The sequence below is a fragment of the Aulostomus chinensis genome, chromosome 17, assembly GCF_037954235.1.
Source record: "Aulostomus chinensis isolate RoL2024-O1b breed Wild chromosome 17, RoL_Achi_v1.0, whole genome shotgun sequence".
Classification (NCBI taxonomy): domain Eukaryota; kingdom Metazoa; phylum Chordata; class Actinopteri; order Syngnathiformes; family Aulostomidae; genus Aulostomus; species Aulostomus chinensis.
Window position 1 is genome coordinate 5,060,887 of NC_141336.1, and position 18,772 is coordinate 5,079,658.

General features: G+C 43.8%; 1 protein-coding gene across 3 annotated transcripts in view; it reads left to right on the forward strand.

Annotated features, from left to right (window-relative positions):
- brf1a (BRF1 general transcription factor IIIB subunit a) overlaps positions 1 to 18,772 on the forward strand; it is a 122,468-nt gene that overhangs the window by 43,407 nt on the left and 60,289 nt on the right. For all 3 annotated transcript variants that reach the window (XM_086181890.1, XM_086181891.1, XM_086181892.1), the window contains exons 8-12: positions 1,017 to 1,110; positions 1,305 to 1,431; positions 1,547 to 1,586; positions 2,318 to 2,410; positions 4,214 to 4,528. In XM_086181890.1, coding sequence (XP_086038016.1) covers positions 1,017 to 1,110; positions 1,305 to 1,431; positions 1,547 to 1,586; positions 2,318 to 2,410; positions 4,214 to 4,528 — 669 coding nt within the window. The remainder of the gene's footprint in view (positions 1 to 1,016; positions 1,111 to 1,304; positions 1,432 to 1,546; positions 1,587 to 2,317; positions 2,411 to 4,213; positions 4,529 to 18,772) is intronic.

Below are 18,772 nucleotides of genomic sequence, written 5' to 3' on the forward strand. Positions count from 1 at the left end.
AATCCTCACTACTGGGAGGTTTAAAACCGATCAACTGACCGCGTACAACACCTGAATGTGTTATTGTCATTGAACGCACCTGTGACACCGGCTGTAGAAACAACTACTCGTTAAAAGACATCATAAGCTACCGAATGTCTATTAATTACCGTAGATGAATTCATGTGTCTTCCAAGGAGTTTACATGGCAACAGAATATGAACGTATTATTGAAGTCCTTTGTAGTGGTCAGCCACCGAAATTCTCCTACCCCGGTCCACTCCTCAGATTGCCTCACTGACGTCCCGTCTCTAGACCAGTAAAATAAAATGCACTGATACTGTCCTGCAGGCTTGTACACCCCCCCCCCCCCCCCCCCATAGCTGTGATCTGTGGTCAGATTCCAAACCTGATCTCACCCCATCTGTTCCTCCACCCTCGATAATTGCCTTGCTCGCCCATTGCTAGGGGGGTTAAGAAGTAGCAACTTTTCTCAACTCCGGTGCCAAAATGGAGGAGCGAGCCCCCTGCTTCTCTTTGAGTCACTGCCCGACTTTGTAGACTGAAGACACACCTGTCAGACCACACCTGAAGCTTTCTTAAACGTCTTATTTCCTCTTAAAACTTGCTCAGTTTTTTTCATAATTGAAGATGAACATGAGGAACATCCGGTTTCACTTCTGATAAAATGTGCTATTAGAAGTCACTTTGGACCTAAACGACAAGCAGAAAGAAGCGAAACCGCCGGTATTGATATCCTTCACACTGCCTACGTCAGGGTTCTGGATCCAGGATCTACAATTTGATCCGGATCATCTCCTGAAGTTAATTATTTCTTGTAATCTTACCCATCTTTCCACCAAATTTTACAAGGTGCATATGTTAGTTTCTGAGTTACGGTGCTATCAAACTGTTTCTGGACAGATGGACGGAGGTGTACACAACCAGCAAGAGACTCGAAGGGTAACTGCTGTACATGTAGTAACTGCTCGTTCCCACTGTTTTATCTCATCGTGGTGTGTTTTGCTTGTCCCCAGCTCTTCTGGTTGCTGCCCGTATGCACGAGTTCCGCCGCACGGTCAAAGAAATTGTCAGTGTGGTAAAAGTGTGTGAAGGCACGCTAAGAAAGAGGTGGGTGGAATGAAGTTTATGACTCAGTTCAAAATGGTACTTCCACAAAATGAATATGCCGGTGGAGTTTCACTCAAATTCTGACTTCACCCAAGTTCGGGTGTTTTCATGTTAATGTTGTTTGGTTTCATTGCAGCTTAACTTGTTACTTCGTCATAATATTCTCTCACCTGCTGGAACTTGTCCTCCATCAGACTAACGGAGTTTGAGAACACACCCACCAGTCTGCTGACCATTGAAGAGTTCATGAAGATTGATCTGGACCAAGAGTGTGATCCACCCTGTTATACAGCCGGACTTAGGAAGAAGAAAGCCCATCAGGTACCGATTCAGGGTTCTGTGAGGTTGGGTGCACACAAAGTTTGAATTGAACAGACTTTTTTTTTTTTTTTTTTAATTCTTTTGTTCAATGTGTGTACTTTGGTCTTTCTCCTAGCTGGAGATAGAGCTGAAGAAAAAGATGGATGACGTTGAAGGTATGAGTATGAAATAATGGTCTCAACCTGAGGGCACCTGCTTTTCTGTATTTTGCTAAGAAGTTTCCACAAGATTTTCAGGCTGACGCACTGGAGACATTTGGTTACGCTTGATTCTTTTCTTCGATGTGTTGGCCAATCTTAACTAAATAAATGTAGATCAGAATGGTTTTGATGTGCTTAGAGCAAGAAGCAAGAACAATAATTGAACAGTTCTTCCCCATTGTGCGTTTCTGCACATGTAATTAACTTTACGTCATCTACTAACACATTATATTATAATTATGGAATTAAGGGAAATGTATTTTACAGGATTAGCCAAAGGTTTAGAAGAGGAGCCTGCTATGTACCCAAGAACACATAACCATTTGATGTTCAGTGTCTATATCCTGCACACCTCATCCACAGTCCTGTCGGGAACACAACGCCTCGTCTCTACATATCATATCCCACGTTGGGTTTATTTTGGCTCAGTATTTGCTCTTTACAGCAGACCTCTGATAGACTGTGGGAAGTTTGCTTACAAGAAGAGGCTCGTGGGGTGGGTGTGACTTAAATAACTTGCTGTTGCTCTCTTCTGTGTGGATGTTACATGTCTAGATATTGATAAACAAACCAAATTAGGGATATAATAAATGTACTGTAACAACAGTCGCCAGGCGTACGTCTGTGGAAGCCTCAGTACATGGCGAACTTATTCATATTTGATTTCTTTTTTCCATCTTCAACAGATGAAATTAACTGCTTCCAAGATGAAATTGACACGGAGCTGCACAGCAGCCGTCCAAAACTGAGAGGCGTTTATGCTGCTTATGCCAAAGAAGGTGCGTGAGCGAGATGAGTGCAGTGTGACGTTACCCAGAGGTCACATGGTTGATCCTGTCACAGCCCAGAGCTGTGAGGAAAGTCTTGGCATCACATTAAATTTGGGGGGAAATCTGAACAAGATAGTTCATATTCAACACTCCAAACCAATAGGGGGCAGCATGCTTGATCAGAAACTTGCTATTGCAAGAAACAAGGAAATGCTGACCTCCTTAGGAAGAACAGCCGTACCTGAGTGACTGCTGATTTTGCTGTGATTTGATTTCATTAAAGCAATCAAAGTGATGCGTAATAATTACATCTTAGTATTAATTAATATTACCTGGGAATTACACGTTTTGCCATGTCAGACAACTTCTACTGGCTGCTACAACACACTAATCCTTTTAATACTCCGGCCAAGGAGGGTTTCAAGCAATAAATTACTCTGATTAATTTGTCCCTTTGTCACTCAGATAGGATGAGCTGATGTCTGTGTTCATCCATGGATAAAAACCAGGCAAAGAACAAGTTCCTGTTTTTTTTCCCCCTCACAACTCTACTTTTGGTTCTTTCCCTGTCATTGACACACACACACACACACACACACACACACGCACACACTCCCCTCGTTATTCCCCTGCTGTCGCACAGTGTGGGCTCGTCAGCGACTTTCATCTCCGACGGCGCTTCATTTTGTCTAAAACATAATCAAGTAGCTTGTGGACAGGAATCTGCATGAGGACATTTTAATTACAGCTGATTAAAGGATACATTTGAATTAGGGACCGAGAATGTGGAAGGACGGACAAAGTTATGATCCAATTGTTTTGTCTGGATGTGATTATCACAGTGCTTAGGGGTTTAGGAAACAAAATAGTTTCACTGCACCTGTGGCATCTAATATCAACATCCAATTTTAAGGGGTCACAACAACTTTTTGGGAAAACCTTGTTGTCCCTCGTCTCCATAACCAGACAAGAGAATAAATCCCCTTCCCTCCTTTGTTCTGCATTTGGGAGCTGAGACTAATCTAAATAGCAGAATGAAGGGTAGTGGGTGGGAGGTGATGGCCCACCTCTGTCAAAGGTCGTACAATACATCAGGTTCAGGATCTTGGTTTGTCCAGAATGAATCCTCCTCGTCTCTAAAAAATAAGCCATGGTTCGCAGCAGCAGTCTCTCTTGTAGTTGGTTTTATTGACTGATGTAGTTGCAGCTATGCCTTGTAATTTTAAATTATTTCACAACCAATGTTATGCACAGCTTTTGTTATTCCAATGCAGGCAAATGCCATTTTAGAAAAAAGTTTACTTGATGATTTTTCACAGACATGCTAACACTTCCCATCCTCTACCAGTCATTGTGCTAAGCTAACTAGCAGCCAGCCAGTCGATGTGGGGGATTAGCTCATGAAAGCCCACAGTGGTCATCTTAAATATAACTAGACAGTCAGTTGCCTGCTGCTTCTTCTGGGGATATCTGATGAATGTAGCACGCTACAGTCATTATTTAAGCCCCCGCCCCCGCTCGCCAGTGGGAGATGACGCGTCCTATCGCAGAGAGCAGAAACACAGTATCCCAGGTGCATGTTTCTTACTTGTAGTATTTTCATTGGGTAACTAAGATGATGCACGAATAATAACTACAAATCCTGCATAATAAGATGCGACTGTAAGAGCAATCGTATACAGTGTATCATTTTATCTGTAATTTGGTCGTGACACTGCGCGACCCTTCCAGTGACACATCTATTGATCTCAGGGTGACTGATTTGGAGCTGAACTTACTGTGTCCTGTAAAATGACTTCTTCCTTTACCCAGATGTTGACGATGACACGGACAACAACCTCTGCTCATCGTCCAAGATGGCAGACAGTGATGACTCGGAGGAGGAGGAGGAGCTTCAGGCTGTGGCCAGGCACTTCGGCAAAGACCTCGGTGAGCTCACACTGGAGGCTCTGATAAAACTGGAACGGAAAGGAGCAGAGGAGGAGGAGGAGGAGGAGAACCAGGATCAAGATGTTCCAAAACGAAAAGCCCCATCGCTGGCGTCCATCCTGGGTCCGATACCCACAGCAGCCACTCTGGGCCTCAGTGAGTCCATCAGTGGCTGCATCGGAGATGGGAAGGAGAACGGTGAGTGTTTGATCCCCAGCAGAACAAAACTTTCAGGCCTTCACATGTTTTATTGGCTGTCATCTCTTCGTGCTGGTGCAATACGCTCTTGTTTTTTTTTTGTATTTTTGTTTTTCCTGGATGTGACCTAAGTAGATGTGATTATATTACTCTCACCCACTCCAACAAAAGTTGCTGTGGAATCACAATCTGTTTTTAAAACAATTTTTCCAGGATGGTTACAGAAGCAGCTGTACTCTTGAGGCTGATCTGAGTGCAGATGCTTCGGTGATGCCTTTCATCCCTGACGGTGCCTCGTCCTTAAATTGCTGCATCACCATAACAGGCTGTAATCAACTTAGATCATATTCTCTCAGGTGTAATGGTAGGAATTAGCTCTGCGGTAGAATGAAACTGCCTCCGCTTGGTGTCAAATTTGTCATCCTCCATTACATTTCACTCTTCTGAGTCCTCTAGAGATGTGAAGGAGACACGGTACCATTTTTTTAACCACTGAGACAGTCATAATCAGTTGAATTATGGGTATAAAGCTGGTCATTTCCTCAAAGGCAGAAACTGAAGTTAAAAAAAAAAGGCACTTGTTGTTTTCCAGCACATCTGCGAACTTTGGGTTGTGAGTGTGAGGCGTTCAACCCGAATTAAACCAGTTAATTGTGTAATTTGTTGGATTTCTAAAGCTCGTTTTCCCCACTGAGAAGTCGGTGCTCCTCACTGTCTTTTATCGTTTAAACAGTAAATGGTCCGCCGAAGTGAAACGTCCCTGCAGCTGCGGTGACGCATGGGAGGGAATAGTTCCCTCTTTCAGGTGTGTGATTGAGTTATACATTCAACCCCCAATGAGACATGTCGCTCTGTGAGGGAGGGACCAGAACGGCAAACAGTCATGATCCTTTGCACCGCCAGTTGGGTCATTGGGCCAAGTAAAGGTGGCCATGGGTTTAAAATCAAAAGGTGTGGGTGGTACTGGTATTACTGGTTTTGAAAAATCCATCTTGAGGCATAACTTGACATGTCACAGTATTACCCCCCCCCCCCAAGGGAAATAACAATATTCTTGAGAGTTTTTATCTAAAATATTATGAAATGAAATGTTGAAACCATCCATCCGTCCATTTTCTGTACTGCTTATCTGTTGAAGGGTTGCGGGGGAGGCCTATCCCAACTGACATTGGATGAGAGGCGGGGTTCACCCTGGACGGGTCGCCAGTCTGTTGTAGGGCCATCAGGAGTAATTAGGGGTTCAGTGTCTTGCTCAAGGACACTTCCACATGGTCACCAGGGGAAGTGAGGATGGAACCAGCGACCTTTTGGTTGCTAGACACACACTCTACCTCCGAGCCTTGCCGCCCCCATGTTTAAACCATAAAACACATAAACAAATCACAAACCAACATCATCCATTTGAGATGCTCAGTGTGGTAAGCTAACTGCTAACTTTAAACTGGGGTGTAGCAAATAACAAGGAAGTTCCTGAATCGAAAGGTCCATGTTTTGTGTGACATGTTTGGGATGCTAAGGAGTAGCAATTGTGAGGGGAGGTCTCATGGATGGTGCCTCCTGTGAGGGCAGGGACCCAACCCCAAGCCAACAGGCTGGAGTTGCCCCAAATACTGATCTGGATGATGATACGTTGGCCTGGCTGGCATCAATGAAGCTAAGGGCATAAACCAGAAGAAGAAGAGACAGGACACAGCAAATGGATTATTAGATTATAATAGAATAGGTCTGCTAAAATTATTCCTGATCTGTTACAAATATGTAGAGGCCTTTAAGTATAACGGTCAGAAGCCCTGCTCTCTCTGTGCGTTTGTCTGTGCAGAGAGGAGGTGAAAATATATGAGACACTGGCAAACTTTATTAAACTGATTAATATATTGTTATTGTTGTTGTTTAATGAGATTTGTAGACTGTTTAGAGGCTCTTATCGTTGGGTAACATGACTCAAGTGAGCTAAAGGCAAAAAGCAAAAAACAAAGCTGAGCTGTGCCCCCCGCTGCCCCGCCCTGTCAGTGTGACTTATTAGCTGTTGCAAAAGCACAACAAGTACAGGGCTCCATCATGAATTGCCTGTAATTACTTAATTATACAAGTAGGATGTTCCCGCCCCCGCCCTCCCTTATCTGGCGCTGCAGAGGCGTTGATGGATGCAAGCTAATGGTGCCATGCAGCTACATCTGTCCTAGTGAGGAAACCAGTGTTTTTATGGCACTGAGTGGGAGGACGGGGAGGCGTGAGAGGCCAGGGGTGGTGGGTGAAGTGTGTTTTGATGGATGGAGGCAGGGGAAGGGGATGCTGGTATGGTCTCACGTTTGGACAACCTCCTGAATGTCTGCAGCGACGTCTATGAATATTGACCTGTTTGGAAAAGGAGTCTGATCACCCCGGAGAGGAGCGCACGCCGAACTTTCTGTTCCTCAAAGCATTATAGCTCAAGTCAAATGGCCCATAAAGCTGATGAAAGTGTTCCCTTATTGCCGATGACCTCATGCTGTCATGGGAATACATGACATCGACGCGGTTAAGAGTGAGAAGAGCCGCAATTACCAACCTGCTGCTCTGAATCATGGGCTCTTATGTTAATTTGTAAAGGCTTCTCTTTTTAAAAAATCTTTGTGATCGAGTGACATCAGTTTGAGTCATCCGAGGGCTGCATGATTGTGGCCGTGATCCGTATTAAGGAGTGAAACATGGAGGATGTGACTGGAGGGCTTTAATAGCTGGCCGGGGGGGACGTGAGGCTGATCTCACCAGGGGGACTGAATGATTAGATGCTTCTGTCTTTGTTTGTAGCTTCGGGTAACTGATCTGTCCTGCCCTTTAAGCTTGGGATTGCCTTTTGTTTTGTTTCTGTAGACAACTTTCATCCTCTCAAAGACATAAAAGAAGCTATGTTTTTTTTAAAAAAAAAACTTTGTAATTTTAAGCCCCTAAAGAGCTAATGGCGTCACAGATGATGCCAGTGTATGAGTGACTGAAATGGAGGCTGTTCTAGGTCCCATGAAATGGAAAATGCATGTTCCTGTGCTAGTGTGTAAATCCCGTGTCCCTGTGTTAACCCATTTATCGACTGATAGTTGACAAATGTGCGTAATAAAGAAAAAAAACCCCGATATCAAAGGATTATCATGCCAAAATCCCTCTTCTCTTTCTGTAAAAAAATTCAATTTCAATGGCGTGTTCTAATTTTTCACCCTATTTTCCATATTTTTATGCCCTCCCTGTCCCCATCATGTGATGCGCTGATATACTGGACATATTCAGTCACTGATAAAAGCATCTTCCCGCCCTTGTTCACACGCAAGACTGTGTGGTCACAACAAACTGACCAGCATGCAACGTTTGCAAAGGCCGTCTGCATAGAATTGACGTGACACAGACCCTTATTCATCTTGCTGCACCCATAAACAGGAAACGTGTAAAACCAGCTTTTGCAATAGTTGTCATGCAAAGGGTGTTACACACATTCAGCACTACTGGTGAATGCAAATGCCAATCAAAATGCGAAACAAGTCCCTAACTTCTTTATTTGACAAGAAACAAAACAAATCCCATTCCGAGACCACTTTCATGGAACCCTTTAATCGTATCAATAATACCATTTATGTCTTTTAAAACACTTTTAGTGACTTTACAACAAATGAAAAACAAATGCTTAAAAAAATCTAAATACGCGTAAACAATAAGACATAATTATCGTGACATAACATGCAATAAACAGCTAGCAAGTGTCATAAGAAACATTTAGTGAAACCCTTTGCAATCGGTGGAGTTGAGGTGAGTCGGTCAGTCTAAACAAACAAGTTCCGGGAACTCCTTAGAACTGTTCTTTGTACAAATGATGGTGGTGAGAGAGTTCCCTCGAGTAGTTTGGATCCAGAGTTGGAAAAGGTCCCGGCACCTGTCGTACTGAGGTTGATGATCAGGGTTTATGTCCAGATCTGCTCGTGACCAGGATTTTGTTTGCTGAGAACTACATCAGACAACTTTACATGAGGATGTCATGTAAACGGTGCTTAAATCCCTAATCCAAGTGTTTAAACATGGCAGTAGAAATTGCAGGGATATCTGAGCAGGATTTTTGTTTCGGTGGATTTTATACCTTACGGAGGCAAGTCCCAAAACAAAGACAAACTCCCATCTAAAAGTATCATTCATTTCTTTCCATCTTTGCAGCTAGTAAGTTGCATTGAAATTTTACTTCCTGGCTCAATTCTATTTGTTCATATGTTACACTGACTTGTGTGTGTGTGTGTTGGTTCAGCTTAGTATCTTCTGTTTGTTGTTTGTTTGGAGGCCGGTTACTGGGGGAGGGATGCTGATGAAGGTTCTGTGGGTCTGGGCAGGTTCCGTTTGGTTCCTGCCATGGCTAATTGCGGTGAATCCCGGAGAGCCAGCCAGAGGGAGGGTATCATGGCCCCCTCAGTTCAATCTTTGAAGTATTAAGTGGACGGTGTACCTTGTCATTAAGGCTGAGCCTTTCATCTAAGTGTGTGTGTGTGTGTGTGTGTGTGTGTGGACATTGTTAGTGGAGAGCAGGACATTGGTGGAAGGGAAAGAGGGTGTAATTTTAGATTCTCTCTGGAAAAGCACCAAAAAAAGGCAAACATGGAAGAAAGACAGGACAGTTTGGAGAACAGTCACCGGTCGATCTTCACTCCAACTGTGGAAGATGGAAATGGTGCTTGTACTTGTGCTTTTACACACATTAAAGTTCTATAATTTATTCGATTCTCCTCGAAATACCTGGGATGCGCTGAGCCATTACTGGTACGATATGTATACTGAGGTCGGCCGATACAGACTCAAATGGCTGGACTGATATCAGTTGGCTAATTTATTAAGTCAAGTCAGCTTTATTTCTAAAAAAAAAAAAAAAAGCAACAACAAAAAAATGAGAAAAGTTGACCAGAGTGCTTTACGGAGTGGAAAGTGCATTACAGATAGACAACAGGTACACAGCCTAACAAAACACAATACATCATAATAATGATAGTGAAGTCAGTTTAGAAAGGAAGGCCAGAGAGGAGAGGAGAGGAGAGGTGACTCCATTAAATTGAGTTCTGTGTTATTGGATTATGTTCGGCGGACTACGTCATGCATCAGCGTGCCGGTAGCTTTGAGGAGAGTTTGATAGCACGACCACAGCTTATAGGAAAGGCTCTGCAATTCAGAAGCACGGTATTTATCCCGTCCTACTTGCTCCAGATTATTTGTTATTTTGTTAGTAATACCAATTCACAAAATGTATCTGTATGCGTGTGTTCTGCATTTTTGAGCGATTTTGAAAGCAATGTCAGAGATGAATGCGACGGTGCCTTACTCACAAAGAAAAATCCCAGTCTCCTCAACACAGTGAGGCATTCAGGTTCGTAATGAAACACTGGTATCATATCAGCTGATGCTTCAGCCCATCTGCAGGGATACAGTAATGTGTGGTGGCACGCCATCCATGATGACCTGCTCTTTTTTTCCCGCTGATTGGCTCTGACCCTGACTGGTCACACGTCACACACCCAAAGGCATTGTGTTCTAGCCGATCAGAGGCAGAGAAATGTTACAGGTGGGTCTCCAGGTGATTTGCACTCAGTTGACCCTTGAGGTTTGGGAAAAATACTGCTTCCTCAAATCTGAATAAATGGTTGAAACAACTTCACCCATCGCATTGTGTCTTACAGCCAACATTGCCGTTAGCAGTGCTAGCCTAGCTGTGTAGGTAGAGGGGTGCACAAGCTCAGTGTTCCCAAGGACTCTGTAGTATGGTTGGTTACTGCTTGTTAACACAACTTTCTTTCAAACTGGGCCCCTTCTCCTGGACTTAACCGCACCACAGACATACGCCCCCCCCCCCCTGAGAGTAAGACACGTGGTGAACCAGCAGCTAGCTCAAGCTAAACACTGGTTAGTACAAGCTAAACACAGGACTGTATTTCATTTTTTTTGGCTGCTCCATGTGCGTCTGGCATTTACCCAGCAATGAATTTCCCCAAGTCTCTGTGTTTTATTCATGCCCAACCTCACCTGCGCGGTGTGATTGGCAGGGTTGGGGTGGGGTGGGGCGTGTGTGTGTGTGTGTGTGTGTGTGGGGGGGGGGGGGTGTAATCACCTTCTCCCCATCCTGACAAAACAAAAACAGTGAAATACAGACCGAGGGCAGCGGCTCTGCAGACGCAGTCACCACCTCATGTCTGGGGAACCACAAGTCATGAATAAGCCAGATGAATTAACTAAGTCTTTTTTTTTTTTTTTTTTAAGTGAAATGTTGCACAGTCTACCTTTTAACAATGTTGTGAACACCTACCCTAAGCCCAGGTATCTGTATCGAGACTGAAAGTGAAATCGGAGCAACCCTAGAAAATAGTTCTTTTCAAAGGAATGAACGGCTTGAATTGAAATGAATGAGTTGTGTCCCACTCATCAAAATGTTTGTTTCCAAATCTGCTGCAGCAAGAAGACGATAATCACGGCAGACTGCTCCAAAAAAACATCCACTTTGATGTCGACAGCTTAGAAAACACTTCTGATGATACAAAGCAAAGAAGGAATTGGAAGGTGGGTTGAACTGCTGATTCAGAGATGATCTGAAGGGTCATAAATGCTCCAGAACAGACGTGTGCATAGACTGAGAAGCCCGTGTGATCACGTCGAGTACACTCTTAGTTTCCAGAGTTGGTGCTTCTTTTCCAAACATCAGCTCGGAGGAGTACAAACTCGGCAGATACTGAAAATATACCGCAAGTAGGTAAAAAGGTCATCTGTGGTTCACTCTGCAAATTCTTCTAACAATCTAAATTTTTACCTGGATTCTGTACTTTTGCCAAAGTTTCATTCAAAACTTTCAGATTTAGGTCAAAGAAAGCCGTTGCCAGGGCCGGTTCACTTGTTTTGAATATTCATGTAATCACGAAATAATAAAGGACATTAATGCAACTTTTTGCCATCCAAAGAAATATATGCCTTTGCCCCCCCCAGCACCTATAAGGTGGTGATATTACAGCCAAGGATGTCTTCTATCAACTGGAACCAGTATGGTCTCCAGCAAAACCAGTGAACAAATGAACTGATTTAATCATTTCACACAATTTGCAGGCGTTTGCTTCGTCTGCCTTATTTGTCTGGAAAAGAAACTGTTACATTAACAGATAGCCAAGTGAAAATCAGTCAGGCCCAAAATAATGGCCCAGAAAACCTGTATCACTGGTTCAGAAAGAGGAGAGGAATATTCCTTTCTTGCCCTATATACTCATCGTTTATCTGTCCAAATGAATAACTAATTAATTTGTTCCAATTCAGTAAAAGTAATGGAGGGTTGATAGTAGCAATGTTACAGCAGAAGATTAAATAGATTCTACTTTCATTATTCTGAACTCTGCATCCATTTATAAACTCGTCATTGGAAAAAGTGTCAGCTGCAGTTAAGCTCTCTTCTGTACCGGCCACCGCTGCCCCCCTCCCTCATCGACGGCCCGTCTGAGTAATGGCATTTTCATTTACCGGCGCTATCGGAGGTGGGACTGAGTCTCGGAGCAGCCGGTCAGCCAGAAGGAGCGTGACTCTGGCACCTAAGGATGACTCTGTCACATTGGTCTACAGCCCAGGTCTTTGGGGAGCTCTGCCCTGCACCATTAGAGGCCACATTGATTGAGCCACACCGTTTTCAGCGGAGCACTTAGTCCAGTCAATGACGTTTGGCCCGACCTTAACTACCTCAGTGAGCACAGCTCCCCAGATCTTGTCAAACCACTCTGGCACTTTTATTGCCTAAAAACATTTGGGAAAAGCACCGTTTGAAGTGAGAAATGCAGCCTCTTTGCTGTACCAGGACTGCTCCTCATTTTTAAGATCCAACTTGGTTTCACAAGCCGTTTTGTAGCCAGTTTACAAGTGTCAGCTTTGCTCCCCAGACATAAAGCTGTTGTCCTTAAACATTTTCTAGCATCCATTCTCCTCGCTAACAGCAATTACTGCACTAAATCGTTGCTTTCAGCTTTTCAGGGTGTGGTAGAAGCTTTCTGACAGATCTGACAGCAGCGTTGCTGAGTCAATTATAGTGGTTTTAGATGAGCAGCATCTGTCTCGTCTCTCTGTCCACAGAGGAGTCATTCAAGGATGAAAGAAAACGCAGAGTCTGATCTTCTACTTCAGCAGCACCACAACTAACCTCATCAGTCAGATGTGCTGCTGCAAAAAAAAACAAACCTCTGCAATGTCTTTGTCTTGACTTTTTGCAATGCTAATGATTCCACACTTGAAACTAGGGGGTCACTGGTTTGAGTCCAGCTGTAGCCAGTGCTTTCCAACTCTGGCCATGGGATCTTGGTGTTGTAGGGCATCCATGTGGTTTTAAAACAATTAAATAAGCACTGAATTTGATATGTATACATTTTGGGGTTTTTTGGGGGGGGGGGCATAAAAAAAGGTGACATGGATGTTGCAACATGTGTGACACTGATTGTTTACATGCTGATTTGCTCTCTTGAACGTCGTGTGTGTGTGTGTGTGTGTGTGTGTGTGTGTGTTTTGTCAGGAGGGATAACAAAAGCCACGTTTACCCGGATGTGATCAGACATATAAAAACTCTATTCTGATTAGGTCATATTTTGATGTCCATTTCGCAATGTCAAATTAGAGAAGGTCGAAAGAAAATCTGAATTTCATACCAAACTACTTTCGCTTGCTTGAAGTGTTTTTTTTGTTGTTGTCGTCGTTGCCTTTTTTTTTTATTTTTAAAGGGTAAACATGCAAGCAAGAGATGGAAATCACTTTTTCAAAATTTAGCAGATCTTTAACTCTGCTGCTAAACTGCTGTTTCCCCTGCGTCGTATTTACAGATATTCCCAAACTTTGTCTTCAGACAGCAAATCCAATTACCGAGGCTAGAATGTTTAAAAACAGCGACTCCTGCTAGCAATCCTGAGGGCGCTACCTCCTCCCTTTTGCTGACTGTTAACCTGCAAACGGAAATTTCATGTTTTTAAATTCATTTTTAACTAGGACTTAAAATCCATACTGATTTTCCGTGACATCCTCCTGGCCGTAGTGTTGGCATTGAAATGAAATGTAATTCTAATTGGCAGTAAAGAGTGAAACACAGAATCATCGGGAAAATTGCAGATTTCTTTACCTCACCACTGAGTGTGTATGAGAAAATGGCGAGTGACGCCGCTTTATAACCACACATAAGACAGCTCCTACAAAATCCTCCCGAGCATGGCGTTGTGTTGCAAATGTGGGGTGGGGGAGGGGAGTTGAAGTGTGTAAATGTGAGCACCTGTCAAATGAATATTTGATTTAGTGTTTTGTTAAATCAACACTTCTTTCAAAGCTGTGAGCATCTTGTGCATTGGACCATTTCCAATCAATTCCCCTTTAATTAATAATGACTCATTACTAATTAATGCAGGTAATCCTTTCACTAATGTGTCCATTTGCTCATGGCACTGATTGGCTCTCTGCTGCTGACAGCTGGGCAGGCCTGAGTGAGTGCGGGGCGTTTACGGCGCCCGAGGCGCTACAGTAGAGTTGATGGACATATGGCTGGATGGATGCAACCTCTCAGAGGATGAGAGTGGCGCGATTTGACGGCAGACAGACGGGCGATGACAGCGAAGAGAGCCGGGCGTCACTGATACACAGCAGAACCAGGAGAAGAGCCGTGTGATGTTTATTTCAGGCTCTGCGTGCTCTCCACGGACAGCCAATCATACACTTTCAGTGAGTCAGGACAAGCTAAGCTACCTCAGCAGCAGCAGTGTGGCGTGGAATATAAAATCAGGCGCGTGTGTGTGTGTGTGTGTGCGTGCGCAGCAGTTAGCAGTGTGTCTCTCTAGTGAGATGGCTGTAGCAGCCCGTCACAGCAGCCGACTGTGATAGGAGATGATGTGCGTCTTCTGGCCCGAGGAGGGAAAGGGAAGCCGTATTGTCTGCCGCCGTGAGCCTGTAGGGAGATGACAGCTACCATTTAGCAAGCGGGCAAAGCTCAGAAAGCACTTGCCTGTGGCTGTTACGTCACTCTACTGTCTCACTCCCCACCTTCGCACAGCAGGATAGGGATTTTGAGCAGAGATGACACCCAGGTTGGGCAGTGACGCAGCCAAATCGGCACAGACTTCACGAGTCAAAACCGCCCTTTGACCGCTCCCAAATAGCCTTATACTACATATATTAACACACTTGCTGACCCCTTTTTTTGAGTGAAGGAATACTTGCTGACTACAATCAAAGCTGTGCTGTTACTATCATGTGGTGGGAATCCAGTATGATGGAAGACGTGCATGGCTGCTGATATTGACCATGGGGTTGGTCATTTCTTCTAGAGAAGGCAGAGTGAGGACCAGGGTTTTTCGTGCCCTTGGGGATCCTTTTTCTTAATCTATACCTGGTTATGGGACGTTTGGCTCCCCTCATCCAGAAAATTCAATTAAGAGAAAAGTGGCCGTGAATACAAAACATTTGTGGCTCCCAAGATTCACTGCCAGTCAGGAGGTTTGATGCGAAACAGAAAAGATCTTGTAAGATGTAGTTTTGTGAAGTAGCAACTCCGAGCTGGAGAATTCAGCGTCCAGGTTTAAAAGAAATCTATTTTCCAGTGATGTGATATGAAGGGAGCACTCTGGTCAACTGAAATTACATTTAAGCTAAAGTCTTCAGACAAAGTGGACTAAGAGCTGGCAGCATTTCTGGTGTCTGGCTGCATTAAATTAATGTGTTGGTGTTTTCAAGGCGAAACCGCAGAGAAGGTGTTATCTGAGGACAAGCCTGCACCCCCCCCCCCCCAGACTAAAACGCATCAAATTTGAACTCTTGTTATGTATTATCTGGAATTTACCTCGTCTTTAAGCAGGAGTACTCAAAAAATCTGTCAATTTTGGGGTAGATTACTTGTAGCACCACCTAGTGGTAACCACAAATGTGCTCCCACCTCCCCCCTGTTTTTTTATTTTCATTTTTAAAAAAATTTTAATTCGCAGGACTGCTTCCTCATGTCCCACCTGCCCCATAGGGCCAGATGGCTTAGCCTTTTTTTCTTGATCTAATTTTTCTTGGATATTTTTGTGTGTATTTAGGTAATCTGTTGTTTCCATGAGGGCAAGGGGTCCTGCAATGGTCAGTGGTAATATCTGGAGTGGTGGCATTTAGGTACCAAAAACCCACCACATGGGCACACACACACACACACACACACACACACACACACACACACACACACACACACACACACACACGTACATCGAAACACCTGAACGACGTACATGGAGCAGGTATGCAGGCCCCTGTGACGTGTTTATAAACCTCTTCTTCCTCAAAGACAACTCGCTAAACATTCCCGTGTTGGTCATCTGACATTTTTTTTAAAAGTTTGATTCTCATTCTCACGATTACACCGTCTCCAAGAAAGCATTCTCCGGATTCCTCATCTGTGCCACTCTCTGGCTGCCATGACGGACCAGAGAGCGTCCTCATCATTCCGTTCAGCTCACAATGTCCCTGCGTTGTAGAGTCAGTCAGCGCTGATGATTTATTCATCCCACTCCTCTGATGTACAATTACAAACTGTTTGGGAAAATGAGCTGGATTTTGTAGCCGGATAAATTGACAGCACATCTCTTTGATCATCAACATTTATTCAAAATATGGAAAGCTGAACCGACGCTGTGGAAAAGGCTCGTCACCATCGATACAACTGTTGGTTCAGTTTCTAAGGAACTGGTCACAACAATGAGAAACAAATCACGTCATGTCAGCTGGTCCAGATTTTGAGTCCAGCTACTGTCTAGAGGATATTTCACTGAGTTTATGTGCTGAACAGCAGTGCAGCTGCATTCAGTCTCAAATAAATCCTTAATTGCACCAAGATCAGTGAATTTAAATGGAAGATCTCTGTTGCAGAATAGGCCTGCATGGAAGTCTGGCTCAGCAGAGCTCAGCTCATTCATTTATTACAGCACACAGATGGTCTTTGCAGGGTAAATGACAGCTTTATGTTCGTTGAGATGCTTTAAATAACATCAGTTAACATTTTCTCTTCTGCGTAGCAAAGCAGGAGTGTGACATTTATGGTAATTCTATGGGAAAGTCTTTTTTTTTTCATACTGACAGTGGAGCAAATAATTAGCTCATTTTATTGGTGTCTAGAAATACCACATCATGGTTTTGTGCCTCCGCAACTTGTCAGAGTGACCTTGACCTTTTGACCACTAAAATGCTTTCAGGTCATCCTTGTGTCCCAGTGGATGAAGAAAATTACCTCAGGACAGTCCTGATGTCATATTAATGTGTGGTGACAGTGACCGTTGGTGTTTGACCACTAAGATATTTTCAGCTAACTGAAGTTTTCTTCGGTGATTTGGATGGGCCATCCTGGCATGCTCATGTTGCTGGTAGGATAGTGTTTACGGTTACACGACTGTTGTCACTGTGCGGGTCTAAAACATTGGATTGGCTCTGCAATGCGGGGTTGTTGTTGTTGTTTTTTTTCAACCTCTGCAATTGTTTGCGCTCATTTTCAGCCTCCACGGGTGACTCGGGTGTCTACCATCACCAATCACAAATCTCACCAGAGAGAAGGTTCCTCTTCCTCACTCTTCTCGGTTTTAGAGCATCTTAGCATTGACCCCTTGCGGACCATGGTCCTGCTGAGGTCGATAATTACTTACTCAGCCGCGGTTTCTGAAGTAGCTGTTCAGATGGTTTAATGGAACAAGTCTCTTCACCTCGTCAGAAGAGCAGTCCTGGTACACACACTTTTTTTTTGTTGTTGGTTTTTTTTTGTAGATGCACTCAAGACGGTTTGTTTGTCTCTCCACACGCAGCACAATGGGACGAGGAGGTGAGCCACTTTGAGGGGCTGATGTCAGCGTTCATTCATTATTAAGAGCTGGTGAACCAAGTGAAATGTTTCCATTCTCTGTAGGTACATCACCTGCCTCCATCCCTTCCTTCAGCGCCACGGGCCTGTATTTAGTCTGTGCGCATCCCCTCCATATCATCCCCCCTTGGTTGCAGCCTATTGATATTTTGGGTGATCTGCTTTACCTCAGCGCCCCTCCCCTCAGACCTCCTCCACCCTGTTGTGAAAGGCTCCATGTCCTTGCAGAGTTTAAACAAAGCTGTAGAATTCTCATCCTGTCAGTCTCTTAAGGGAGCTGTTTGGGGAGCTCATTTCAAATCAGTGGTTTTACTGAGCAAAAACTCGTTTTCCACTCTGTTTTGCTCAATCTGGCATTTTGCCATGTTTTCATGGGGGGGGTTAGGGTTTGGGCTCCCATGCATTTCATGTAATGAGTGAAGTTTGTTTACTTCTCTTGGTCATTCCTGACGGATACCCTACTGTGTGATCATTTTCCAGTAATTAATCATGAGTCCGCCAAGAAAACTATCAATAATGGTCATAAAAGAGAAAAAGCGCAATCGGCTTGGGGTCTGCAATGATGCCTGACTTCACTCTGAACGTCCCAGGTTCGCTCGCTCCGCTTAAAATATGGGAGGTGTCCATTTTTGATGGATGCTGCTTCAAGTGCATCAAGAAGCCAGGCTAGATGATATACATAGAAACATTGATCCATCGATATTAGGTTGTGATGCGTGAAGTCACTAGTCAAAGGACATTTGACATCAGGGACGACAAGCAGCTAATCTTGGAGATGGACAGTCAGGATTTCCAAAGAAAGATGACCGAATCACCAAGTCAAGGTTGTCAGCCACAGGAGCCTGTTTTTTTGTTGTTGTTGTTTTTTGCCACGTAGGCTGTAAATGACCTCCAAACAAAGATTTTGTGATCAACCCAATTCGTTCTTATTGTGCTGTAGTTTTTTTTTAGTGAAGGGCGCAATGACATGAAGAGCCTTTCAACCTGAACTGAAGTATTTTGAAGAAAAGTTGGTGAGGCAAGAAAGCTTTTTCTAATAAAAAGCTGTCAATTTTATTCCTGCAGTTGGATAAAGACCTCTGAATGCGAGTCATAACCACAACTATTATGGATATGACATTTTGAAAGGTATTGCTGTGAGGGGAAAATGATAATTGGCTGTTCCATCACTATTTGTCACACTGCGAATCGACACATTTTTTTGCAATGAAGACACAAACTCTGACATAATTTGATGTACACAGTAGTTAGATTTAAAAAAAAAGAATATTAAAAGTAATTATTATCAAAAGAATTCCTGCAGGTGTGTTGGAGAAGGACAGGACTGGACTCCTTCACACTGTCTAACTTGCAAAAGCAAAACTGATGGTTGCCTCATG